This window comes from Symphalangus syndactylus, chromosome 15 (genome assembly GCF_028878055.3).
Source record: "Symphalangus syndactylus isolate Jambi chromosome 15, NHGRI_mSymSyn1-v2.1_pri, whole genome shotgun sequence".
NCBI lineage: Eukaryota > Metazoa > Chordata > Mammalia > Primates > Hylobatidae > Symphalangus > Symphalangus syndactylus.
The window spans coordinates 78673819-78701360 of record NC_072437.2 but is presented as its reverse complement, the minus strand read 5'-3'; the positions used below and the strand labels follow the sequence as shown (position 1 = coordinate 78701360).

General features: G+C 37.5%; 1 protein-coding gene and 1 non-coding gene across 13 annotated transcripts in view; one reads left to right on the top strand and one right to left on the bottom strand.

Annotated features, from left to right (window-relative positions):
• Positions 1 to 27542, bottom strand: part of NAA16 (N-alpha-acetyltransferase 16, NatA auxiliary subunit) — a 66538-nt gene that overhangs the window by 22374 nt on the left and 16622 nt on the right. For 6 of the 12 annotated variants that reach the window (XR_008651479.2, XR_010116005.1, XM_055245384.2 and 3 more), the window contains exons 7-9: positions 26431 to 26550; positions 23915 to 24010; positions 18167 to 18273 (exon numbers count right to left, since the gene is read on the bottom strand). Coding sequence is in view for 10 of the 12 variants with exons in the window: in XM_055245384.2 (XP_055101359.1) it covers positions 18167 to 18273; positions 23915 to 24010; positions 26431 to 26550 (323 nt within the window). In the remaining 2 variants the exon portion in view is untranslated. Of the gene's footprint in view, positions 1 to 9; positions 4025 to 6191; positions 6506 to 18166; positions 18274 to 21429; positions 21577 to 23914; positions 24011 to 26430; positions 26551 to 27542 lie in introns of those variants that run through there. The other 6 variants (XM_063619043.1, XM_063619046.1, XM_055245393.2 and 3 more) reach the window with 4 other exon arrangements.
• On the top strand, positions 418 to 520 carry LOC129464245 (U6 spliceosomal RNA). The gene has a single exon (XR_008651485.1). It is a non-coding gene; the product is annotated as a U6 spliceosomal RNA (small nuclear RNA).

The window sequence follows — 27542 nt, the reverse complement described above, 5'->3', positions numbered from 1 at the left end:
ACATTTGGAAAATATACAGCTTATTTCAGAACTATAAATTAATTAAAATACTAGGGTATCTGCTTTGTCCCCATTCCTAACATGAATATTTCCCCCCTTTGGAGAAGGGGTGGAAAAAAACACAAAATAATGGACATTGCTATATATATGGACCACTCACAAGACAAAAAAAAAAAAAAAAAATGGACCACTGCTATAAGGGACAAATTATCCACTATATAAATATTCAGATTTTCTAAAATGTCATGCATTACAAAAAAGGGAAATGATTCAAGGTTTGAAAATAAGTGAAATTAAAAATGACTCTTCTGCTTATTGTTGTTAGCAATCCTACAATATAATAATTGTATTGTACTTACTATAATTACGGGGTTTCTTAACCAATTTACTTAACTACCTACTACAAAATAAGGTTTGGTGCTCACTTCAGCAGCTCATATACCAAAATTGGAACAGTAAGAGATTGGCATGGCGCCTGTGAAAGGATGACGCACACATTCATGAAGCGTTCTATATTTTAAAACGAATATTTCTTCACTGTTTTGTGGAAACTGGGGCTTTGACATCTTTATTTTCAGAAAAACAATTATATTTCTCTTATTTCCCTACGCCTCTTTACAAACTAACCAAAATTCACTATGGTTCCCCTGACACTGAAGTGGTCATGTGTCACAAGCTCAACAGATTTCTGCATATATGGCTACAAAAGAAACCTCTTCACACATACCATTTAATATCAGAAGGTATAATTTAGTTAGCTTTATTTTGAATCTGGATTACTCCTCATGCCACAAAGACACAGGACAGTGCCCATGAAACCACTGATCGTCCTAGACACTAGTCAAAACACAAGGCCGAATTGTAACACTTTTCAGGCCTACATGATAGCTTTCTCACACGATGCTGCAGTATACGGCAGGATCTCTAGTAGAATTCAATGGACAGACAATGCGAAAATAAGGTAGGACTATATATTAACAGTAAGGAACGTGTAAATAACAGAAAAAGGAGAATGTGAAAAAAATTTACACATACTATGACTTCACTAAAACATGTATGTACAGATACCACATACTCAACGAAAATATGACCAAAGACATTAGGGTAGTGGAAAATGAGTATATTCTGTGTTTTTTTTTTTTTAAAAAAAAAGATTGTTTAATTTAAAAACAGTGGTTCTGAAAGTGTTATGTTCAGATCATTAATAATACTGTCAAACCTTAGTGTCACCATCACGTGGCAATTTGTTAGAAATATTATTCAGTACAATCTGTTCTGGGGTGTGTGTGTGTGTGTGTGTGTGTGTGTAAGAGACAGGGTCGCCCGCTGTCACCTAGGCTGGAGTGCAGTGGTGTGATAGTCGCTCACTGTAGCCTTGAACTCCTGTGCTCAAGCAATTGTCCCACCTCAGCCTCCCAAGCAACTAAGACTACAGGCATGTATTACCATGCCCTGATATATTTTTTTTTTTTATGAGACGAAGTCTCACTATATTGCCTAGGCTTGTCTGGAACTCCTGGGCTCAAGCGATCCTCCCGCCTCCACCTACCAAAGTGCTGGGATTACAGGTGTGAGCCACCATGCCTGGCCTGTACAGTCTGTTTTTAACAAGCCATCTGTAAATTCTGATACACAATTAAGAGTTTGAGAACCGCTGATAAAAAAAATTGCAAAAAGACTTTTATTATAAAGCAAAATTAAAGTTAACAGACATTTTTAACCCACCATAACCTCCCCACCAATCTCACCTAGAATATCTGTAACTTAAAAACCTTTTTTACAAACTTAGAAATTTAGTACTCAAGTTGTTAAACTTATAAAGGCAAATAATTTTTTTCAGGAACTTGCGCCTTCTACTGGTAGTTGCTAAAACTGCAACTAGAGGTGGTTTTTAAAAGGGCGGACCTTTAGGCATCTCTAGGGTGAAACCTATGTTTTTTTTTTGTTGAGATGGAGTCTCGCTCTGTCACCAGGCTGGAATGCAGTGGTGCAGTCTCTGCTCACTGCAACCTCCACCTCTTGGATTCAAGCAATTCTCTGCCTCAGCCTCCCGAGTAGCTGGGATTACGGGCACCCAGCTAATTTTTGTATTTTTAGTAGAGATGAAGGGGTGAAACCTATTTTTAAAGAAGTCAATTTTAACAATAAAGGGTACCACAAAACATACACTGAAGTTACATATAATCCTTCATAAAAGAATATAAATACTTCTGAATAAAACAGATCTCCAGATTCAGAACTTCAAAACAAAATCTGATTACGGGGGAAAAAAGATAATGGAAAATTCACAAGAAATCTCCTACATTTAAAAAAACAACAAAGGGGACTGACCGTTCTGGTTCATTAGGCATACTTCTTGAATATATTTTATATATATATAAATTTTTGTTTTTTTGAGACCAAGTCTCACTCTGTTGCCTAGGCTGGAGTGCAGTGGTGTGATCTCAGCTCACTGCAACCTCTGCCTCCCAGGTTCAAGCAATTCTCCTGCCTCAGCCCCCTGAGTAGCTAGAACCAAAGGTGTGCACCACCATGCCCGGCTAATTTTTGCATTTTTAGTAGAGAGGGGGTTTCACCATGTTGGCTAGGCTGGTCTCCAACTCCTGACCTCAGGTGACCCGCCCACCTTGGCCTCCCAAAGTGCTGGGATTACAGGTGTGAGCCACTGTGCCAAGCCAAAATTTACAGTTACTTTATTTTTATTTCTTGAGATGGGGTCTCACTCTCTCACCCAAGCTGGAGTGCGGTGGTGTGAACTCGGCTCCCTGCAACCTCCACCTCCCAGACTCAAGCCATCCTCCTGCCTCAGCCTCCTGAATAGCTGGGACTACAGGCATGCACCACCACACCTGGCTAATTTTTGTATTTTTTGTAGAGATGGGGTTTTGCCCTGTTGCCCAGGCTGGTCTCAAACTCCTCAGCGCAAGCAATCTGCTCACCTTGGCCTCCCAAAGTGCTAGTATTACAGGCATGAGCCACCACTCCCGGCCTTATGGTTACTTCTCATTCAGTAATTAAGTGAACAATTTTCTAAATTTTCTATGAAAGTTAATCTAAGAAGTTTTACTCAAGTATAAGACTTATTTCGCTCAAGTTTACTTACCATTTATATTTAATTAGGTAGTGTGTAATCTGACAAATATGTAATAGCTATTCTTTAAAATGATGTTTTGCCTCCGTTATTTTAAAATCAAGAAAGCCAATCCACTTAAGTATCTGAGATCACAACAAAAACATAAATGGCCACCTTAAATTTTATGGCCCACATTTTTCTTACAATGTGAAAAATTTTCCAAGTTCAGCCACCTTCTCCTGATTTACTTTCTTCTAACAGCTACATTAGATCAAGATGGAAGAAGCTTTTTATCTTTAACAAAATCTAACCTAAGATAATACTATAACTGTTATAATTTCCTAAAGTATGTCCTTGGTGACCAGCTTTTCTTATGTAAGAGTTAAAAGAACTCTTTATTAACCTTAAAGACAAAGTCCCACAACATCGTATCCGATACACATTTTTTTCACAGTAAAGAGACAAATCACAGGTTTAAAATGTCACTGCAATATGAAAGTTACTAATTAAGTACACTAGTTTATCAACAAGGACTAAAATTGCTGAATTAGGTTCTGATACAAGCACAATTACTAGTGATAATTTTGGTGCTAAAGGGGCTAGTTACAGAGGTAAACTGTCCAAGAACAATGACAATAAAATAAAAGTAACTACAGAGACGAGGTGTGAGAAGGGTGGGACTTACCATCTAATTTAGAGAGTAAGGGAAAATTACCATTTCTTGAACATGTTCAAACCAAGTACTTTACAAACTTTATCATTTAATTAAAACACACACCAATGCTTTACGTATTTTCCCCAACTTTATGAAAATATAAATATTCATATATTCAAAGGATATGAGCACTGATGTCCAACTTCAATGGAATCAAAGTGTACCAACCCAGGCAAACCTGGATGTTGACTCACTGAACGTCTTCACTTAAGAGCCTGACACTCACAAACGAATGGCTAAAAAACAAGTACTTTCTATCAGTGAATATGGAAGTCCCAAATTAATGTACACCTCTTCTTAGAGCCTTTAAACATTTTGGGGCTGGGTGCGGTGGTTCATGCTATAATAATCCCACAGCACTTTCGGGGGCTGAGGCAGGCAGATCACTTAAGCCCAGGAGTCCAAGACCAGCCTGGGCAACATGGTAAAACCCCATCTCTACAAAATAATACAACAAAAAGTTAGCTGGGTGTAGTGGCCCGTGCCTGGAGTCCCAGCTACTTGGGAGGCTAAGGCAGGAGAATCGCTTGAGCCCAGAAGGTGGAGGTTGCAGTGAGCCAAGATCGTCCCATTGCACTCCAGCCTGGGCAATGGGAGTGAAACTCTTATCTTAAAAAAAAACTGATTTCCTTTTTTGGCCAGGGAAGAGGGGAGACAGGGTCTCTCGCTCTGTTACCCAGGCTGGAGTGCAGTGATGCGCTCTCACTGCAGCCTTCACCTTCCAGGCTCAAGTGGTTCTCCCACCGCAGCCTTCCAAGTATCTAGAATGCGCCACTGTACTTGGCTGATTTTTGTATTTTTTTGTAGAGACACTGCCTCACTACATTGCCCAGGCTGAGCTCCTGAGCTCAAGCAATCTTCCTGCCTTGGCCTCCCAAAGTGCTGGGATAACAGACATGAGCCACCACGGTGGCCTGGCACATTTTGGTTTTATGTTTGACTTTTTTTTTTTTGAGACGGAGTCTCGCTCTGTCACCCTGGCTGGAATGCAATGGCACGATCTCAGCTCACTGCAACTGCCGCCTCCCGGGTTCAAACAATTCTCCTGCCTCAGCCTCCCAAGTAGCTGGGATTATTCCACCACGCCCTGCTAATTTTTTTGTATTTTTAGTTGAGATGGGGTTTCACCATGTTGGTCAGGCTAGTCATGAACTTCTGACCTCGGGTGATCCACCCACCTCGGCCTCCCCAAGCGTTGGGATTACAGGCGTGAGCCACCACACCCGGCCATGTATGACATTTTAAAAAGTATACAGACTGTTACCTTTAGTTGAACAAAAATTAAACCAAATTAAACTAATTTTACTAATTATCTTTTTGAATAAATACAGCTTTTTATCCTTCAAGAAAACCCGTTTTTCCTCACTAAATCAGCAAAATAAAAGACAAACCGATGTAACGTAACACATAGCACACATAAGATAAAAAAAAAAAAAGGACCAGGCACAGTGGCTCGTGCCCGTAATCCCAGCAGTTTGGGATGCCTAGGTGAGAGGATCACTTGGGCCATGAGTTTGAGACCAGCCTGGGCAACATAGCAAGATCCATCTCTACAAAACAAAAAACTTAGCCAGGCATGGTGGTACATGTCTGTAGTCCCAGCTACTTGGGAGGCTGAGGTAGTAGGATCACTTGAGCCCAAGGGTTTGATGCTACAATGAGTTACAATCTCGCCACTACACTCCAGCCTGGGTGATAGAGCAAGACCCAGTCTCTAAACAAAGATTTAAAAAAGAAAAAGAAAAAAAATTAGAAAAAAGACCAAACTAAACCTAAAACAAGCAGAAGGACACAATAAAGTGAAAATTAATGAAATAGAGGAGGAAAGTCAACAAACCCAAAACTTGGCTCTTTAGATCAAGAAAATTGGCAAACCTTTAGCTAGACTGACAAAGTAAAAAAGAGAGAACACTCAAAACATTAAAACCAAAAATGGTAAGAGGGGGTATTACCACTGACTTTATAGAAATAACGGACTATGACACACATATGCCAATACTGTATAACACAGATGTAGACAAATATCTAAAACCATGAATTTCCAAAAGCCAGTCAAGAAGAAATAGAAAACCTGAATAAACCAGTAATGAAGAGTTTGAATACATAATAAAAAACTACCCACAAAGAAAAGTCCAGGCCCATATGACTTCACTGGCAAATGGTAAGTTCTACCACACATTTAAAAAAGTAATAATACCAATTCCTCACAAACTTCCAAAAAAAAATAAAAGGAGAGAACACTTCCCAATTCATTATGAGGCCGGTATCACCCTGATAGCAACATCTGATAAAGACATGAAAAGAAAACTAGACCTTTATCTCTTAGGAATATAAATGCAATATCCTAAACAGAACACTAGCAAATCGAACCCATCAATATGGAAAAAGAATTACCCACCATGACCAAGTAGGCTTTCACCCAGCAATGCAAGACTGGTTTAACATCAGCCAGGAGTGGTGGCTCACGCCTGTAATCCCAGCACTTTGAAAGGCGGGTGCATCACCTGAGGTCAGGAGTTCAAGACTGGCCGGTCCAACATGGTGAAACCCTGTTTCTACTAAAAAATAGAAAAACTGGCCAGGCATGGTGGTGTGCGCTGGTAGTCCCAGCTACTTGGGAGACTGAGGCAGAATAGCTTGAACCCACGAGGTGGAGGTTGCAGTGAGCCAAGATCGTGCCACTGCACTCCAGCCCGGGTGACAGAGTGAGATTCCATCTTGAAAAAAAAATAAAAAATTGGTGTAACATCTGAAATCAATTAATGTAAATATACCATATATCAATATATTTTTTTAAAAATCTACATAATCATTTTAACACAGAAAAAGCACGTGACAGAACTCAGTAACAGACTTTCATGATAAAAATGCACAATAAACTAGGAGTTGAAGGGCACTTCCTTGACATTACAAAGAACATATATGAAAAACCCACAGCTAACACAATACTTAATGGTGAAAAATCTAGATGCTTTTCCTCTAAGAGCAGGAACAAGACAAAGAACTCTCACCACTTCTAGTCAATATTGTACTGAAGGTACCCAGGGCAATTAGTCAACAAAATGAAATAAAAAGGGTATGGATTGGAAAGAAAGAAGTAAAACTTTCTATTTGCAGATGACATGATCTTGCACATAGAAAATCCTAAGGAATCTATTAAAACATCTATAACAATGAATAAACAAGTTCAGCAAGGTTTCAGAAGACAAAATCAACATATAAAAATCAACTGTATTTCCATATATTAGCAAAGAATAATCCAAAAATGAAATTATAAAAACAATTTCATCTAGACTACCATCAAAAAGAATGGCATGCTTAGGAACAAATTTAACATAAGATGCATGAGACTTGTACAGTAAAAATTACAAAACACTGGTTGAAAGAAATCAAAGACCTAAATACAAAGAAAGACATCCCATGTTCAAAGATTGACTTAATATTGTTAAGTTGAGGATACTTCCAAACTGATCTGCAGATTCAACAAAATCCCTATCAAAATCCCAGATGGCTGCTTTGCAGAAACAGAAAAGCCAGTCCTAAAATTCAAATGGAAATAAAAGGAACCCTGAATAACCAAAATAGTCTTGAAAAACAAACATAATAAAAAAATAGTCTTGAAGAACAAAGTAGGAGGAGTCACACTTCATAATTTCTTTTTTTTTTTTGAGACGGAGTCTTGCTCTATTGCCAGGCTGGAGTGTAGTGGCTCAATCTCTGCTCACTGCAACCTCCGCCTCCTGGGTTCAATTGATTCTCCTGCCTCAGCCTCCCGAGTAGCTGGGACCGTAGGCGCCCGCCACCACGCCAGCTGATTTTTGTATTTTTAGTAGAGATGGGGTTTCACCACGTTGGCCAGGATGGTCTCGATCTCTTGACCTCATGATCCACCCACCTCAGCCTCCCAAAGTGCTGGGATTACAGGCGTGAGCCACCGTGCCTGGCTCACACTTCCTAATTTCAAAACTTACCACGCTGCTACAGTAAGCAAGACAGTATGGCACTGACACAGATGGACTTTTAGCTTTTCTTGTATACTGACGTTTAACATGTTAAAGAACCTTTCTAGCTATTTGAGAAACTGTCCCTCCAGAGTTTAGCCAATTCTTAAAGATAACAAAGGGCCCAGCTAGGAGTATGTCTTTAATATGCAAGCTATTCAAAATCCAGAGCTGTATCTCCTCTATCTGGCCCTTATACCCCAAGAGGCACTATTCCTCTGCCTAAGGCATCCCAGGGCCAGGTGCCAGGCAACTAGAGACCACCCCACCAGTCTAAAGTATGCCAAAATTATTCAAACTAAACTGTTCACCCTGCCCTACCCTAAGGAAACCTTGATGAAGGCAGTAGCCTAATCCTTCCCCTCCCTCCTAACCACCCTAGTGTCTTCCCCAAGTGGCCCAGCATGGCATGGCACAGCATGCCTCGTCTCTAGGACCTGTATGATAAACTTTGTTTTTTCCTGAGCCTCTCCAGTGTCTCCTATTGCGGCTGCACCTGAATAACAATCTCACAAAAGAATAACACAAAACAATAAAGACAGTCATACACATCAGTGGAACAGACTTAAGAGTCCAGAGGTGAACCCTTGCATTTATGGTTAATCTTTTTTAGACAAGGCTGCCAAGATCATCCAACAGGGAAAGAACAGTCTCTTCAACAAATGGTGCTGGAAAACTGGATAGTCACACACAAAAGAATGAATTTGGACTCCTACCACACCATATACAAAATGAACTCAAAATAGAGTGAATGCCTCAATGCAAACTCTTAGAAGTAAACATGTTTATAAATCTTCATGACATTGGACTTGGAAATGGTTTTTAGATAAGACACAGAAAGCATGAGCAACAAAAGGAAAAAAAAAAGATAAGCTGGACTTCATCCAAATTAAAAATTTTTGTGCATCAAATGACACCATTAAGAAAATGAAAAGACAACCCGTAGCAGAACAGAAAATATTTTCACATAATGTATCTGATGAGAGACTTGTATCTAGAATATATTTTTAAAACTTCTGGCCCAGCCTGTTGGCTCACACCTGTAATCCCAACACTTTGGAAGGGTGAGGCAAGCAGATTGCTTGAGTCCAGGATTTTAAGACCAGCCTGGGCAAATGGTGAAACCCTGTCTCTACAAAAAATGAGCCAGGCATGGTAGCGCATGCCTGTAGTCCCAGATACTCAGGAAGTGGAGGTGGGAGGATCACCTGAGCCCAGGAGGTCAAGGTTGCAGTGAGCTGAGATCGCACCACTGTACTCCAGCCTGGGTGACAGAGTGAGACTCTGTCTCAAAAAAACAAACAACAAAAAAACCTAAAAAAAAACCACACAAACAAAACTTCCTTAAACTGAACAATAAAAAGAGAAATAACCCAATTTAAAAATGGGCAAAGAAAATGAATGACATTTCCCCAAAGAACATATACAAAGGCCAATAAGCACATAAAATACCAATGGTAATCAGGAAATGCAAAGCAAAACCTCAAGAAAATTACCATTTCACACCCCCTATGATGGCTATCATCAATAATAAGTGTTAATGAGGATGTGCAGAAATCAGAACCCTCATATACTGCTTGTGGGAATGTAAAATGGTGGAGGAAGTTTGGACAAAGAGTCTGACAGTTCCTTTAAAGTTTAAACATAGAGTTACCATTTGGCTCAGCAATTCCACTCCCAGATACACACCTAAGAAAAATGGAAGCATGTCTACACAAAAACTTGTACACCAAAGTTCACAGCAGCATTATTCAAAATAACCAAAAGGTAGAAACAATCAATGTGGTACATCCATACAATGGAATGTTACTTGGTCATAAAAGGAAATGAAGTACTGATTCATGCTACAATTGCGGATGAAAATATTAAGTAGGGCCGGGCACGGTGGCTCAAGCCTGTAATCCCAGCACTTTGGGAGGCCGAGGCGGGCGGATCACGAGGTCAGGAGATCGAGACCATCCTGGCTAACACGGTGAAACCCCGTCTCTACTAAAAATACAAAAAATTAGCCGGGCATGGTGGCGGGCGCCTGTAGTCCCAGCTACTCGGAGAGGCTGAGGCGAGAGAATGGCGTGAACCCGGGAGGCGGAGCTTGCAGTGAGCCGAGATTGCGCCACTGCACTCCAGCCTGGGGGACAGAGCAAGACTCCGTCTCAAAAAAAAAAGAAAATATTAAGTAAAAGAAGCCAGACCCAAAAAGACTATATATTAGATAAGTCCATTTATATAAAAGGTCCAGACTGGGAAATCCATAGACAGAAAGTAGGCTAATGGTTGCCTATAGCTGAGAGGGACACGAAGGTTGTGAGAGAATTACAGCTAAAGGATATGGAGTCTCTTTGGGGGATGACAAAATATTACACTGCAGTGATGACTGCACAACTCTGTGAATATACATTGAACTCTATACTTTTAATTGGTAAATTTTATGATATATTAATTATATCTCAATAAAGCTGTTACCAAAGCAAAAATACTGGTGGGGAAGCTACTGACATCTTGATGGTAGAGGTCAGGGAGTTTGCTAAACATCCTACAATGCACAGGACAGCCCTACGTTACAAAGAATTATCTAGCCCAACATGTCAACAGTAGAATTCTTTGTCAGGAAGGCTGTCCTGTACCTTGTGGAATGTTTAGCAGCATCTCTGGCCTCCACACACTGGATGCCAGTAGCACACCTCACCTCACTGCAGTGACAATCAAAAACCTCTCTAGACATTGTAAAATGTCCCAAGGCGGAAAAAATCCACTCCCCAACACCCTCATTAACAAGTACTGCTCTAAAGAGGACTTTCCAAGATGGTTTTAAAACAACAGATGAACTTCCACAACAGAAATAAAAATCACCAAATCTGGTTCCACTAAATTGTTAACATTCCCACGTTAAAACAAAAACAGAAAAACAAACACACGACAGGAAATATTTCAGGCACACTGCTAGTTGGAATACAAATTGATGTTTACAACCTTGTGAAAAACTAATTTATCTGTGTTTATCAGGAACCACAAAAATGTTCATGTCCTTTATCCACTGAATGACTCTGAGAGAAGAAAATATGAGAAGAAAATAATCCTAAGCAAAGCTAGTATAAAGATATTTAACAATAACTTGAAAAACCAAATTGAACAATGGAGGGATGGTTCTAAAAGGTTATGTAATAACTAAAAGGGATAATGAAGATTATATAACAACACAGTAAAAGCTTACGAAACTGCTGGGGCAGGGAGATAGGTGTAGGTTCACACCTACAATCTCAGCACTTTGGGAGGCCAAGGCAGGCAGATCTCTCGAGTCCAAGATTTTGAGACCAGCCTGGGCAACACAGTGAGACCTCATCTCTATAAAAAAAATTTCTAGGCTGGGTGCAGTGGCCCATGCTTTTAATCCTAGCACTTTGGGAGGCCAAGGCGGGCAGATTGCCTGAGCGCTGGAGTTTGAGACCAGCCTGGGCAACAAGGTGAAACCCCGTCTCTACTAAAATACAAAAAATTGGCCGGGCGCAGTGGCTCACGCTTGTAATCCCAGCACTTTGGGAGGCCGAGGCGGGCGGATCACGAGGTCAGGAGATCGAGACCACAGTGAAACCCCATCTCTACTAAAAATATAAAAAATTAGCCGGGCGTGGTGGCGGGCGCCTGTAGTCCCAGCTACTCAGAGAGGCTGAGGCAGGAGAATGGCGTGAACCCGGGAGGCGGAGCTTGCAGTGAGCCGAGATTGCGCCACTGCACTCCAGCCTGGGTGAGAGAGCGAGACTCCGTCTCAAAAAAAAAAAAATAAAATAAAATAAAATAAAATTAGCCGGGCGTGGCGGTGTGCGCCTGTAATCCCAGCTACTCGGGAGGCTGAGGCAGGAGAATCACTTGAACCCAGGAGGCGGAGGTTGCAGTGAGCCGAGATGGTGCCACTGCACTCCAGCCTGGTGACAGAGCGAGACTCCAAAAAAAAAAACCAAAAACAGAAACAAATTTTTAAAAAGAAACTGCTAGGGGGAAAACGACGAACAAAATTTATGGTCAAAATGACTACAGCTGCATAGATACATCACAGTTAAATTCACAGTAAAAAAAAAAAACTGTGAAAGGAATTACATTTAAAATGCTCTTAGAGCTAGGCGTGGTGGTTCACACCTGTAATCGCAGTGCATTGGGATTCTAAGGCAGGAGAATCACTTAAGCCCAGAAGTTTGAGATCAGCGTGAACAATACAGCAAGACCCCATCTCTACAAATTAAAAAATTAACTAGGCATCATGGCACACATCTACTCAAGAGGCTGAGACGGAAGGATCACTTGAACCCAGGAAGTCAAGGCTACCGTGAGCTATGATTGGGCCATTCATTGTTCTCCAGCCTGGGAGACAGAGCAAGATGCTATTTCATTTATTTATAAAATAAATAAATAAGTGTGTAAATGCTCTTAAATTGTATAGTCATGTGGCAGTTTATAATTGGGTTTTGTTTGGGCTTCCCTTCCATTTTTTAAGATCTTTCCTCTGTTTTCCAAACTTTTCTATATTGTAATTATAGCACTTTTTTGATGAAAAATTACTTCTAAACTCTTGTGCCAAGTTACTCAGCACTTTTACTATTTGAGAACATGGAAACTGATGGAAGACTGCTACAAACTTACACAAATGCCAACAGAAAAGTGAGGAGATAAGATTCCTTATAAATATCATCAATGTGAAAAGGTAATACACAACACACATTAGTTGTGTACCATATGAAATGGCTGGTCAAACATCTAACTCACTGTCCCACTGGACAACTTATCTATGGGCATTATAGAAATAATTTGTTGGCATTATGACTCAGACCACCAGCAGACTATGGTACATATAAAATCCTCTCATTAAACTGCTACAGATGTTGTGAATACTATGTTGGTTGTTTGTTTCTAGTTTTGATTTTTTATTATTGCTGTTATGCCAACTCTGGAACAGAAGGATTCTGAGACCCAATCAAAAAGATTACTAGGCAAGGTTCTTTATTCACACTTAGAAGAAATGGACACTATTTTACAGAGCCAGTAAGCAATTATTCATAATAAAAGTTTGGTCTAGGCCGGGCGCAATGGTTTACGTCTGTAACCCTGGCACTCTGGGAGGCCAAGGATGGCGGATTGCCTGAGCTCAGGAGTTCGAGACCAGCCTGGGCAACACGATGAAACCCTGTCTCTACTAAACTACAAAAAATTAGTCAAGCATGGCAGTGTGCGCCTGTAGTCCCAGCTACTCGGGAGGCAGGAGGCTCGCTTGAACCTGGGAGGCGGAAGTTGCAGTGAGCAGAGAGCACGCCACTGCACTCCGGCCTGGACGGCAGAGCAAGACTGCCTCAAAAAAAAAAAAAAAAAGAGAGAGAGAGAGAGAGAGGCCGGGTGCGGTGGCTCATGCCTGTAATCCCAGCATTTTGGGAGGCCAAGGCGGGTGGATCACGAGGTCAGGAGATCGAGACCATCCTGGCTAACACAGTAAAACCCCGTCTCTACTAAAAGCACAAAAAAATTAGCCGGGCATGGTGGCTGGCGCCTGTAGTCCCAGCTCCTCGGGAGGCTGAGGCAGGAGAATGGCACGAACCCAGGAGGCGCAGCTTGCAGTGAGTGGAGATTGTGCCACTGCACTCCAGCCTGGGCAACAGAGTGAGATTCCATCTCAAAAAAAAAAAGTTTGGTCTGATACAATGTGAGAGACTAAAATATAAATAGACAGATGAAAACATCTATGCACTTCAAGTACTTAACAGTTATTCTCTAAAAGTAGGAGGTGTTCTTATTTTTTTTTCCTTAGACAGGGTCTCAAGTCTGTGGCACAGGCTGGAGTGCAGTGACCTGATGACAGCTCACTGCAACCTTGACCTCCAAGGCTCAAGAGATCCTCCCACCTCAGCCTCCCAAGTAGCTGGGAGCGCAGGTACATGCCACTATGACCAACTAATTGTCTTCATTTTTTGTAGAGACAGAGTCTTGTTATGTTGCCAGGCTTGTCTTGAACTCCTGATCTCAAGCGATCCTCCCACCTCAGCCTCCCAAAGTGCTGGATTACAGGCATGAGCCACCACGGCTGGCAAGTTGTCCCCTTTTTCTTTTAATCACTCGTAAGAAGAAAACACTACATATTACCAGAACATTTAAAGGTGGTTATTACCTATAAATACACAACTGATATTTTCAATGAGATGATATCCACAAAAAATTAAGTTAGAAATATTCTTACCATTATCTTCAGTAAAAATGATACTATTTCAATAAAGCATGAAAGATACTGGAATCCCTATGCTATATATAGCAACCTAAATATCCAGGACTTGAACTCATCTCTTTAGCAAGCAGACCTAATAGACATCTACAGAACTCTCCACCCCAAATCAACAGAATATACACTCTTCTCAGCACCACATCGCACTTACTCTAAAATTGACCACATAACTGGAAGTAAAGCACTCTTCAGCATTTTATAAACGAACACATATCACAACAAACTGTCTCTCAGACCACAGTGTAATCAAATTAGAACTCAGGATTAAGAAACTCACTCAAGCCGGGCGCGGTGGCTCACGCCTGTAATCCCAGCACTTTGGGAGGCCGAGGCGGGTGTATCACGAGGTCAGGAGATCGAGACCACGGTGAAACCCTGTCTCTACTAAAAAATACCAAAAAAAATTAGCCAGGCACGGTGGCAGGCGCCTGTAGTCCCAGCCACTCTGGAGGCTGAGGCAGGAGAATGGCGTGAACCCGGGAGGCGGAGCTTGCAGTGAGCCGAGATCACACGACTGCACTCCAGCCTGAGTGACAGAGAGAGACTCCGTCTCGGGAAAAAAAAAAAAAAAAAAAAAACTCACTCAAAACTGCACAACTACATGGAAACTGAACAACCTGCTCCTGAATGACTACTGGGTAAATAACAAAATGAAGGCAGAAATAAAGATGTTCTTTGAAACCAATGAGAACAAAGACAAAACATACCAGAATCTCTGGGACACATTTAAAGCAGTGTGTAGAGGGAAATTTATAGCACTAAATGCCCACAAGAAAAGCAGGAAAGACCTAAAATCGACACCTTAACATCACAATTAAAAGAACTAGAGAAGCAAGGGCAAACAAATTCAAAAGCTAGCAGAAGGCAAGAAATAACTAAGATCAGAGCAGAACTAAGACACAGACACAAAAAACCCTTCAAAAAAATCAATGAATCCCAGAGCTGGTTTTTTGAAAAGATCAACAAAATGGATAGACCCCAAAGCCTCACTCATAGACTGGCAATTTTTTTTAAGTACTTTTCAAAACAAGTAAGCAAATGTATATCATCTCAGCAAGTTATCTGTTACGGACAGGACACCTATATTTGTATGGATAATAAGAAACCAAACAAGATTAACTTTAACAAAATCTAACTTAAAATGGATATAAATATGTTTTTAGTAACATTTTATTCTTACTTACAAAAGACAAGAACACCTTGATATCAGAGTTTATAGAAGATTCTATTTCAAAATTAAAGAAAGCTGGGAAAATGAAAATTTCTCCTTTTCTTCACCAAAGATTTCTCCAAAACCTCACTGACAAAAGTAAAATGAGTGCCATTTCAAATACCTACCTATGCTTTTAAAAACCTTATGGAACTTAGTCGGGCGCAGTGGCTCACGCCTGTAATCCCAGCACTTTAGGAGGCCAAAGTGGATGAATCACTGAAGGCCCGAGTTCGAGACCAGCCTGGTCAACATCATGAAACCCTGTCTCTACTAAAAATACAAAAAATTAGCTGGGCATGGTGATAGGCACCTGTATTCCCATGCTACTTGGGAGACTGAGGCAGGAGAATCATTTGAACCCGGGAGGCGGAGGTTGCAGTGAGCCAAGATCACGCCACTGCACTCCAGCCTGGGCGACAGAGTGGCACTCCATCTCAAAAAAACAAAAACAAAACAAAAAAAAAAAGTTATGGAATTTGTCTGACAACCACTCATTGCCTTCTACTCTACCCAAACTGTAGTTTGCCAAAAAAATTAAAATGCTGGAGACATTTAAGAAATACATTTCTTGCAACTGTACTACATTCTAAACTAACTTCAAAAGACAATTTCATTTTCATGCTACCAACATGAATTACTCTTTAATATTTGGAAACTTACAAACAATAGCTGTTTATCAGACTTCACCTCCTTGAAATCCTTCCTCGAAAGTTAAAAATCCAGCTAACTGCATTTTAAAAACAGGTCTCACTGCTGGTTAGAAATGTGCAGTTTTTAAAATGGTTTCATGGGGTGCAGTGTACACCGCTCAGGTGATGGGTGTACCAAAAATCTCAGAAATCACCACTAAAGAACTTATCTGTGTAACTAAACACCACCTATTCCCCAAAAAATAGTTTTTTTCAAACTACAAAAAAAGTCAAACACAAAACTTACAAAATTTAATTGAAAAATAAATAGTAAAAAATAAAATAAATTAAATGGTCTCATGAATAATCACAGATACATGTGGCCAAAATTATTTGAGAAACAGTTCTTAGACTTGCAAATTTTTTCTCACTATACTAAATTCAGATAACTTGAGCTCAATTTTCTGCAGTTTAATTCATTTTTCAAACACACTTGGTCTTCTGGCATTTCTAATAAAATAGCATTCCTGTTTCTTGCTTTAAAATTAATACTAAAGAGATGGTTCCTATATGAATTAGTGTATTCTCAGTGCCTTATTCAAAAATATAATTTTCATGCTTTATATAAAACACCAAAAAAAGTTTAGCATTTTTGTAATGGCAACTTTGGATCAATATTGGAAGAATTTTTAAAAAGTAAAAAGCCTATGCCTATGAACAACACCCTGTGAAAGCCCTGCGATAGCTTAAGAGAAACAAATCCTTTAATGTCCACTGTAGTCAGTAGCTGCTGCAAGATTGTTATAAAAGAAGTACTCTAATTCACATACATAAGATTTCTTTTTATTTCTGACATTTCATCTAACCTTTCTTCTCTGTCACCCTCACCAAAAAGAACAAAAGAATTTTACCCCAATGTTTAATAATCTAGAGAAATTATTGGCAGGCACCGGGTACACGTTTACACAGGAATCAATCACTATCTCTCAAAAAACTGACAGCAGAAACACTGCAGTCAAATAGACCATACAACAGACATTAAAGAATTGTTAAGGGTTTTTTTGTTTGTTTTTGTTTTTTTAACATAAATGATGTTTTTTTCTAACTGGGTACTAGATATCATCAGTTGTTTCTTTTATTTATGAAACCTGCTGCCACAGGTAGGAAAATGCCAATCAGCTATATCTATAACTGATGTTTCCAACATTGTATTATTCACAATTACTGCTAATTTACAAATTATTATGAATCAAAGCTAAATAAATATGACAGAAGCTTAACTAAAAATTTTTTGGCATTTCTAATAAAATCTTTTCCTTATCCAGTAGTAACTTTAAAAAACTGACTACAGAAAAGACAACAAGATTTTAGACTTTAATAAGAAGGAACACTTGGAAATAAAAGTATAACTTGCTTTCTATTAACTTTTCATTATCTTTCTAATTTAAGACCAAGATTTAAGTGCCTATTTTCTAAATTTTTTTTTTTTTTTTGAGAGAGAGTCTCGCTCTGTTACTCAGGGTGGAGTGCAGTGGCGCGATCTCGCCTCACTTCAAGCTCTGCCTCCCGGGTTCACGCCATTCTCCTGCCTCAAGCTCCCGAGCAGCTGGGACTACAGGCGCCCGCCACCACGCCTGGCTAATTTTTTGTATTCTTAGTAGAGACGGGGTTTCACCATGTTTGCCAGGATGGTCTCAAACTCCTGACCTCGTGATCTGCCCACCTCGGCCTCCCAAAGTGCTAGGATTACAAGCGTGAGCCACCATACCTGGCTTATTTTCTAATTTTAAAAAGCAGAAAGACAATTCTTTATTCAAGAACTAGCTAAACCTATATTTATTAAAATGTAGCCTACTGATTAAAACTAGTAATTTGTACCAGTAATTTGACCAAATTGCATTTTACTGTTGCACTAACTCAATTATCCAAGCTCTAACTTTAAAAGCATGCATAACTAATTTAAAAATCCATAATTGTACCATAAAATAATAATTACAGAATAAATATACACCTTTGGTAACAATGTCAAATTTAAAATCCTACTAAAAAAAGTATACCCATTAAAAATAAACAACCTTTATAATCTTAGTGTTTTCATAAACCCTTTACTTTGATATTACTTATACTATAGGCATGTAATTTCAGTACATTAGACTGAAAGTAAAGTAACATTACTAAAACAGAGAAAATGATTAAGTAATAGCACATTATTTACATGGACATCTTTCCACAATTTAGTAAAAAGACTATAGCAAATCTGAATAAATACCAAATTTTACCTTTTCTGTATTGTAATATAAAGATTTCAAAGTAGTAAACAAGGGTGGGCAGCCTTTACTGAAGTTAACCCTCAGGAACTTATCCATTAGTTCTCTAAATCTTTCACCTAGAAACAAAAGCGTACTTTGTTACTCTTTGGTTCACGCAAACAATTCTTAAAATGATTTTCTGAATAAAAATAAAGCTCCCTCAGAAACAATTACGCTCCTATCCAATTTATAAACCCAAAAAGTCATAGTTTTAAGTAAAAGTTACCAACTATCCATTCTGAATTTAGCACAATATCAAATATCTTTCCTAATCTCTCGCTGACTAGCACACTCAGTCTACAGCTTAAAACCCTGCAGATATGCATAAAGCACTCTGCAGCAGACTACTGTAACCAGCACTATATTCAAGTGACAGCCGAAAGATCTTTTTAAACACTAAGCTGGTATTTACAAATATTTTCCCAAATCAGCTTGTCATTTACTTCAACTCTCATTCATTCATTCATTCCACAATAATGTGTCAAGCACTTACTACATGCCAGGTACTGTTCTAGGTATTGGGGATATAGCAGTGATTAAAATTTAAAAAAGAAAAAATTTTTTTTTCAATAGAACTTAACATCTCAGTGAGTGAGACCAACAATAAAAGTAAAGTAAATTTATGTTAGATATTAGACTGAGCCATGGGCATTCTAACATTACAGCTAAAACAAATACCCTATTTGCAACATCAAGTAAATAATTCTTTCATTGCTAAACTCCTACAAATGATTTTTGTCGTCACCTTTTGAAAGCAGAGAATATTCAAAGAATTTTAATTTTAAATACAAAGATACAAGAACTTTTTGACAGTATGGACTAATACCTAAGGACATGGATTTACCTAATCATTTGGAAAAAAAAAAAAACACATGTATGTCATGAATGATTTAGCCTCAAGTAAGATGACTGAAATGACCTAAGGTTTCTTAATGAATCACAACACTGCACAACAAAATCTAACAACCCAAAATGGTTATTTTTATTTGTTGTGACTGACCATGTTGAACAAAACATGCATGCATACTCAATATAATTAGATGCCATAAAAAAATTTAACTCCATTAACTATAAAGATTGTATTCAGATAATCTCTAATCTCTTATTAGATCATACACAAAAAATACTGGTCTTTTGAAAAATCATAGATTACGAAGACAACATAAAACTTCATCCTGGGTTAAATTATACACCATTGCTTCTTTAAAAATCAAAAATAGTTTCAGAGACCGAATCTTTCCAGTACTTCCTCTGGTATACAACGAAATTAACAACATTGTGGTAGACAATAAGAGACACTGTTTCTTAGAGGAATGCAGACTTCTCCACTTATTTGTGTGCAACCTTGGGCAAATAACTTGTCCATTAAAAACCTCAGTTTTATCACTGTAAAATGAAGGCAATACCATCACTGACCTCAAGAGTACATTTGTATGGCTCAAACGAGGTAACAATATAACAGTAAACAATGTCTTCCACATAGTAATCACTCAATAAATGTCTCTTATCTTCTCTGATATCTGACAGTTTTTATATTTCAAATATATATATAAATATATTTTTATATTTTATTTATATTTTGTTTTCTATTCTTGCAATCACCGCTGAGAAAACAAGCCTTTTATCTTCATGGCAGAAGCCACTCTGAACTCCGCCTTGGTCAACTTTCTCAGTCTATTCAGACCATATTGACAAATTTGGTTAGATTGTGCTAGGTATGAAAAAGAATGAGGAAGCTCTTTAAGTGCTGATCCACGACTAATCTCCAAATACGAGGTTAAGTGAAAAGAAAACCCAGGTGCACAGCAATCCATCAATCCATGCTACTGCACTTTTGCAAAAAGCACGGGGGGGGGGGGGGGGGGTGACCTTACACAAATCTCCCACACATATTTTGGCTCACACATGCACAATGTATTTGTAGAAGAATACACCATCAGCTGATCACAATGGATGTCTTCAGGAAAGTAAACTTAGTTGCCAGGGGACAGACAAGAAAAAGACTTCACTTATAAACTTTTTACCTAATTTGCAACTGTGTGAATGTATCACCTACACAAGAAGCCTACACAGCTACCCAACTGCTCAGTCACACACCATACTCCCAGATTACTTATGATTTTTCCATCTCATTTTTTCCATCAATTATTATGTGCCTGTTTAGCATTACTGCTCACAAAACAAGTTACCTGAATAATTCTCATCTAGATACATTAGCATGATGTCCCCAAAACATGATGTCCGTATTTACATGAATTCCTAAAATAATTAGTGTAAACAGCAAGAATAGACTGTTTCTTATTCACTGGAAATCCGTTCTATATAATGGACCAAAATTTAATTAGTATTCTATGTTTAATACTCTGGATTATTTCCTTCCCTCTCTCTACCCTTCAGCCAGTGCATAATAGAACATGATGAACTGAACTGATTATTCTGAAAAGTAACTTTATCCCTTCATTATTTTTAGAGTGCTTAATATTTTCGGGTGTTAGAAAATTTCCTTATTGTTCTGTAGGTATGAAGCCCTTTTATCTAAAAAATGGAAAGGCTTTTTCCAGACTTTCACCTTGCGTTCTCAAGATGCATCACATTTCTTGAGGAAGATCTTTTTTTTTTTTTTTTTTTTTTTTTTTTTTTGGAAGATCTTACTGCTTTTGATAATGCCAAGATGGCTTCTAATTGCACATAAAAGCACTTCTAGACAGGCAAAAAAAATCATGGAATATTCGGCTTTGCACAGAGAAAATTAAGTATCTGCATAATTTTATATATATTCACTGGAGCTTTGTAAATACACATTTGTCAGAACCTCAAAGCGATGATGACTTTTTTATGGCATTTCAAAGACAGCATGTCCTAGAGAGTCTAGGATGGTTCCACTTTAACCTAAATCACACTTTACAATAAAAAAAACTCTAGGCTCTTCCAGTAAAAATTTATTTCCTACCCTATACTGCCACATATTGAGGGCTTTTAGCAAACTTATATTGTCTATGGAAATAAATGTAGACAGTATAAATCTGAAGCCCCATGTTCCAAATGAGAAAAAGAGAATAAAGAAGTCTTGTTCATAATCTTAAAGCTAAGCGAGGTTTCTGTCTTTCCTAATAAGCATATGAATGCATTTTAAAGCTCCTAAGGAAATATCCCCCCACACACAATATATTGTGAAACACAAAATATACCTTGAGACCAATAAAAGGAGGAGAAGTCAGACACTAAAGACCACATATGGTATGATTCCATTTATTTGAAATGTCCAAAAACAGGCAAATCCATAGGTACAGAAAGTAGATTTGTGGTTGCCAGGTGCTGTGGTTGAGGGGTGACAGGGAGTGAAATAGGTATGGGGTTTCTTTTTGGGGTCATGAAAAATTCTGAAAGCAGACAGAGATGATGGTTGCACAACATGATTAATATATTAAAACACTGAATTGCACACTTTTTAAAAGTGAGTTTTATGGTATATGAATTATACTTCAAAAAGCTATTATTTTTTAAAACAAAGAGGAGAAGGAAGAAATACAGAAATGTAAGCCTAAGCATCTTCCACAAGACACTTTTATTAGGGAAAATACTCCTCACTACGCATATGCTCCCATCTTTGAAATTCACAAAGTGTATATTAAAAGCTCTGAGAAGTCCTATAGAAACCTGATAGCTGTGTCTAACCCAGTTTCCCAAACTTACTTGGCTGAAGAACAGCAAAAGCACACCAACACCCTCCCCACCAAGCCTATTAATATTCACTTGGACTTAATGTTCCCTGGAAAACATTAGAGAAATCTGCTCTCTCTATTCTACAAAAACAAAACAAAAAAAATGGAGGATCAGAAGAATACTACTCTTCATACGTGGAATTGAAATGCAATAGCATAAAATGAATTTTTAAAATCAATTTCTATCTACTGTCTAATCAAACACATTTCTAAAAGGTATTTCACAAGTCAGTCAACTAAAAATTTTTAATTTTCATCAATATTTTGGTAAAAATAAACTTATAACCCAAGTATTTATACAAATATTTGCCACTGTGAGAATACAAAATATACTCCTTGCCTCTCCAGAATACTTTTAAGTTATATTAGCTTTCTAGAGTCTGACTTGTGTCAAAAGAAATACCAGAAGTCCCAATATACAATTCATAATCTACAGCACTTACAACGAAAAATAAAGACTTCAACAAAAACACATAATTTTTTAAAAACTCAACAAAGAGGCTGGGCGTGGTGGCTCACACCTGTAATCTCAGCACTTTGGGAGGCCGAGGCAGGCGGATCACGAGGTCAGGAGATCAAGACCATCCTGGCTAATGCGGTGAAACCCCGTCTCTACTAAAAATACAAAAAAAATTAGCCAGGCATGGTGGTGTGCACCTGTAGTCCCAGATACTCGGGAGGCTGAGGCAGGAGAATGGCGCGAACCCGGGAGGCGGAGCTTGCAGTTAGCCGAGACGCGCCACTGCACTCCAGCCTGGGCAACAGAGCCAGACTCCATCTCAAACAAAAAAAAAAAAAAAAAAACTCAACAAAGATATTAGCTACCTGAAGAGCTAATACACTGTCTACCTCCTATGTAGCTCAAAAGTAAATGAGTTCAGCTACATACAATAACTCAACTCAAGGTCATGAATATACTATTGTACAATAAAAGCAAATCACAGAATATATACCAGAGTACTCCTATTTATATAAAGTACAAAAGCTGTTTTTGTTTTCAGGAATACAAAATACATGGAGCTCTAAAAATAAAAGTAATGGCAAGATAAAAAGCAAAACTCAGGAAAGTGGTTAACTCTGAGGGAATGATGACGTTCTGTTCTTAAAACACCATGGTGGGTGCAAACAGCTCACAACTATTTCTTTGAATTTGTGCTCAAAAAAGAAGATATAAAACTTCAAAACTATAGCTTGAGCCCAGGGGTTTGAGGCTACAGTGATTGCGCCACTGCACTCCAGCTCCAGCCTGGTAACAGAGCAAGATCTTGTCTCGGAAAAAAAAAACAAAAACAAAACAAAAACTTCAAAACTTTTACCACTCAAATCATTATACCACATATAATTTGTCACTAATTATAGGGAATTTACCTTCTAAATACGGTGCTTTTTAAAAAGTCACATAAGAAAAGCAGTTTTTCTAACAATACATATTATTTGTATATATTTAAGCAGTACATGATATTTTGTTACCTACAGAGAATGTGTAATGATCAAGTCAGGGTGTTTAGGGTACCTATCGCCGTGATTACTTAACATTTCTATGTGTTGGGAACATGTCAAGTCCTCTCTTTTGCTATCCTGAAATATACAATATATTGTTGTTAACTACAGTCCCCTTACTCTGCAAACACTGAAACTTATTCCTTCTATCTAACTGTATGTTTGTACCCATTAACCAACCTCTCTTCATCTCCCTGCCACACCCCCCTTGCCAGCTCTGGTATCTATCATTCTACTTTCTACCTCTATGAGATCAACTTAAGAAAAGCAGTTTTATATTTATATAGATAACTTCAAATATTAAAATCAACATTTAACTACACATTGAAGTATCACACGCTTATTAACATATAAATAATAAACTCATAACTGTTCATTCCCAACTCCAAGATTGCTGTAAACATAAACTCTATACCAGAAACACGTTTCTAAAATATAAATAACACTGAGTAATTTTGACAAATAATTAGTATTATAAAAGACATCTTAATATTACCTGGGACAAGAGTCAAAGGTAATCTTCTGGGTGTAATTGCTTTGGGGTGCTCCTTACTAATTTCTTCATAAATCTGAAGCCTCTCTTCTAAAGTGCCTATTATCAGTAAATATGGGTGAGATTTATAGGATCAAAACTTTTATCTATGGTAAAATGCTAACAAACTTCTAAAATGTTGTTATAAATAAAATTGCATTAACAATATTAAAGCTGCTTTCAATTTTGGTTAAAATGACATTTAAAACTCTGTGGTGGCAAAATACTATCAACAGTTAAGTCACTGTTTTAAACTCATCTCCAGAGAAATCCAAAACTTCTCTCATCACAAGATTCTAAATACAACCCAAATCACATATACAAGCCATCACAGACTCAAGATATACTGCACTTCTCTATATTCCTTTAGCATACAACTCATGGAAAAGAAAATCTTTTTGTAACATATCTCTAATAACATATCCTACATAAACACGCTGAATCAAAGAAACGTACATATATCCCCATAAAAGCCTATAATGTCTGTTGATTAGGCTCAAAGGAGCAACAGTTTTAGGATTACGATTGCAAATGTTTAAAATATAAAAAGATAAACTAAACTTCCATGTTAACTTTAACACTTAAAATCTTCCATGAAACTCCATTATCCTTCCAAAAGATATAAATTACACTTCTAATAGAAAGTTGTATCTTCCCACCCAAGAGCCACCTAATTTTATAATACCACATAAAGGATGTATCTATACATAAACTACATGTTACTCTGAAATAACAATAAGCAAGCAAACAGGATCTGGGTATAGTTTATCTTTCTAAAATAATATCCTGCATAATTCACAGAGAGATTTATAAGCAATAAGATAATTAATAGTGGAATTTTAAGAAAAAGCAAACAAACCTGTTTTTGAACTATCAAGTTTTAAGTAGATTTTAATCCAAATTCTGTGGTCTAAACCATAGAAAAATAACTATCCTAAGAATAACCCTGGGTGCTAGCAGACAAGGTATCTCTGTAGTAAATGTAGTGTTTATAAGTATTGATATTCAAGATTAATATCAAGCATCAGGATTGTAAACACCACATTTGAAGAGGTGTGATCTTGTTTAGACGCATTCCTTCCCCCAGTAATATGTTTTGGAGCTCCAATGTGGTTGGATTTTAAGACCAAGGATATGTGGGGGGGGGGGAAAAACCTCGCTCTCCGTTAATGATTTGGAGACTTCACAAAATATTAAAGACCCTTACACTAACACATAAATGAACTGCATGTAAGTATTTTAAACATACTCTCATGTTCATGCCTAATCTTAGAGAACAACAAGCGCCAAGTATGAAAAAAAAATTCTCCACTACCCTAGATATAACAAGCCGTATAAATCCTACTTAAAGTCACAAGTTGGAGCTCCAGAACTTACCACAGGGAAGGAAAGGTCATAAGTTACCTAAAACAATAAAGTAGTATAATTAGTTTTGTAATCAATACATTTTATAGTAACCAAGAATCCTGACATATGGAACATATTATTCATTTTAGTAAAACATGAAAATATTTTTATAAATCGTAATGTTAGTAGTTTAAAGAAAAATCATAGTTAACCCATGTTTTCAACCTTCACACAAGTGAGTTTTGCTGTTTTCTTCAGATTATTAATCAATATTGTGATTTTAATCATTTTCTTAAAATAAATTTTTAACAATTTGTAGTGTTAAATTTTAAACATAAAAAGAACACCAGAATTAATTAATACCAGTAAGGATACAACAATTAAACTTTTCTTGTAGCTTATACTACTATAAATGAATGTGGGTAGCTACCTATTTACCAAACTTTTTAAATTTAAAAATTCTAAAAAAAAAAAAAATTGCTGTTTCAACATCTTTGAGCCAATTTCATAATTATTTCAGGAATATATTTATTCATGAGTAAACATGATTTTAGGAATATTAACAGTTCCTACCAACACTTAATTATGAAAACATTACAAAAATCTTGGACCAACACTAGATTTCTGAAAAGGGTCAAAGTTACCAAATTTCAAAGGAAGATATGTAACATTTTGCTCTACACAAATTAGCCTAGTTTGAAATCAAAGCAAATATCCTCAGCAATAATTATTTGGCCCAATTCTTATATTTAGAGGTTGAGGGTAATGAATCTCTAATGATTTTAAAATATTAAATAGTTACTACACTTCCCAGAAAGGGAATGTTCCTTTTCTTTCCCATGTCTCGTCTCTAAATTGGTATGGTTTGTTTTGTTTTGGTTTGGCTTTATTTTTGCCTCACCTTCCAATACCATCACAGGTAAGGGTCAAGGAACCTAACATATCTGCAATCACTTACACTTAAGTGTAACTATTTGAATTCATTTTTACTCCCATGTTTAACCTATAATTTTACTAAATGGAAAAATGAGTACTAATGCTAAAATTATTTGTTCTCAAGTATTATTACAACTTTACATTTTATTATACTTCAATCAGTAGTTATGAGGAAGAGGAGAAAAATCATTACATACTAATTTGTAGAGCTTTTTCCAAGCCTTCATAATAACACCAATTTTCTGCATTCCGATCAATCAAGTTTTTGAACACTTCACTGGCTTCTTTTAATCTTCCCAATTTCAACAGTATTTCCCCTGAAATTAAGTTTAAAGACATATTCATTTTAAACATTAAATATCTATCTGACCCCAGGGACTTCACTAAACATTATCAGTGAACAGATGGTTAAAAAGACAGAACTCTGTATGCTTCCTCTTTGGGCATGTTGCAGTTTATGTAACTAAGCATAGCTTGCCTTCAGAAGTGAACCTTCATTTGTACCTTTATTTTTGGCTCCCTCTTACACTCCAAACACATACATAGGACATTAACTTGTTAGTAAAAAAACTTTTGCATTACACACATCTTATACTCTTTGAAATAACTAAAGACACACACAAACACATCAAAATTAGACTGGCAAATAATTCTAGTGAAACATTCCTATCTTCCTACTACGAGATTTAAATATATCTTTCCTATCAGTTCATATATTAATTCTCCACTCAATTCTCATTGTTTCCTTTCAAGGTCACTAAAACTGGAGAAGTTTAACTCAGTGAAATTATAACACTAACCGCTTTATAACAGGAAACCACACAAGCCATGTTCATGGACAGGTCAGCTCAGCGAGTCGGTAAAAGGTCAAATCCTTTTACTAAGCCACACAAATTAAGAGGAGGTGTGGAGAATGAGGACCCAAGACCTCTCAAATATGATGGAAACACACCTAATCCAAGATAAAGGGGAGATTCTCAAAAAAGAACATACCTCAGCTTCCTGCCCTCAAAATTACCCATTCCTCAAATAATCTATTTCAAACAACCCTTTAAAATGTCTTCAAGTCATACTATTTCTCCTTTCATCATGTTGGAGGAGGCAGTATATTATAGCAGGTCTTATCTACTATTTTTTTTACTATTTTTATATTATATATCACTCAAACTCTAGAATAAGACTGAACTAGGAATAATTACCAACTCCACCACTAACTAGCTTTGTGATGTGGAGAAAGTGGGTAGTCAGCACCCTGCCTGTCACAAAACGAATACATATAAATGTCTGCTACTTAAAACTTTAAACATGC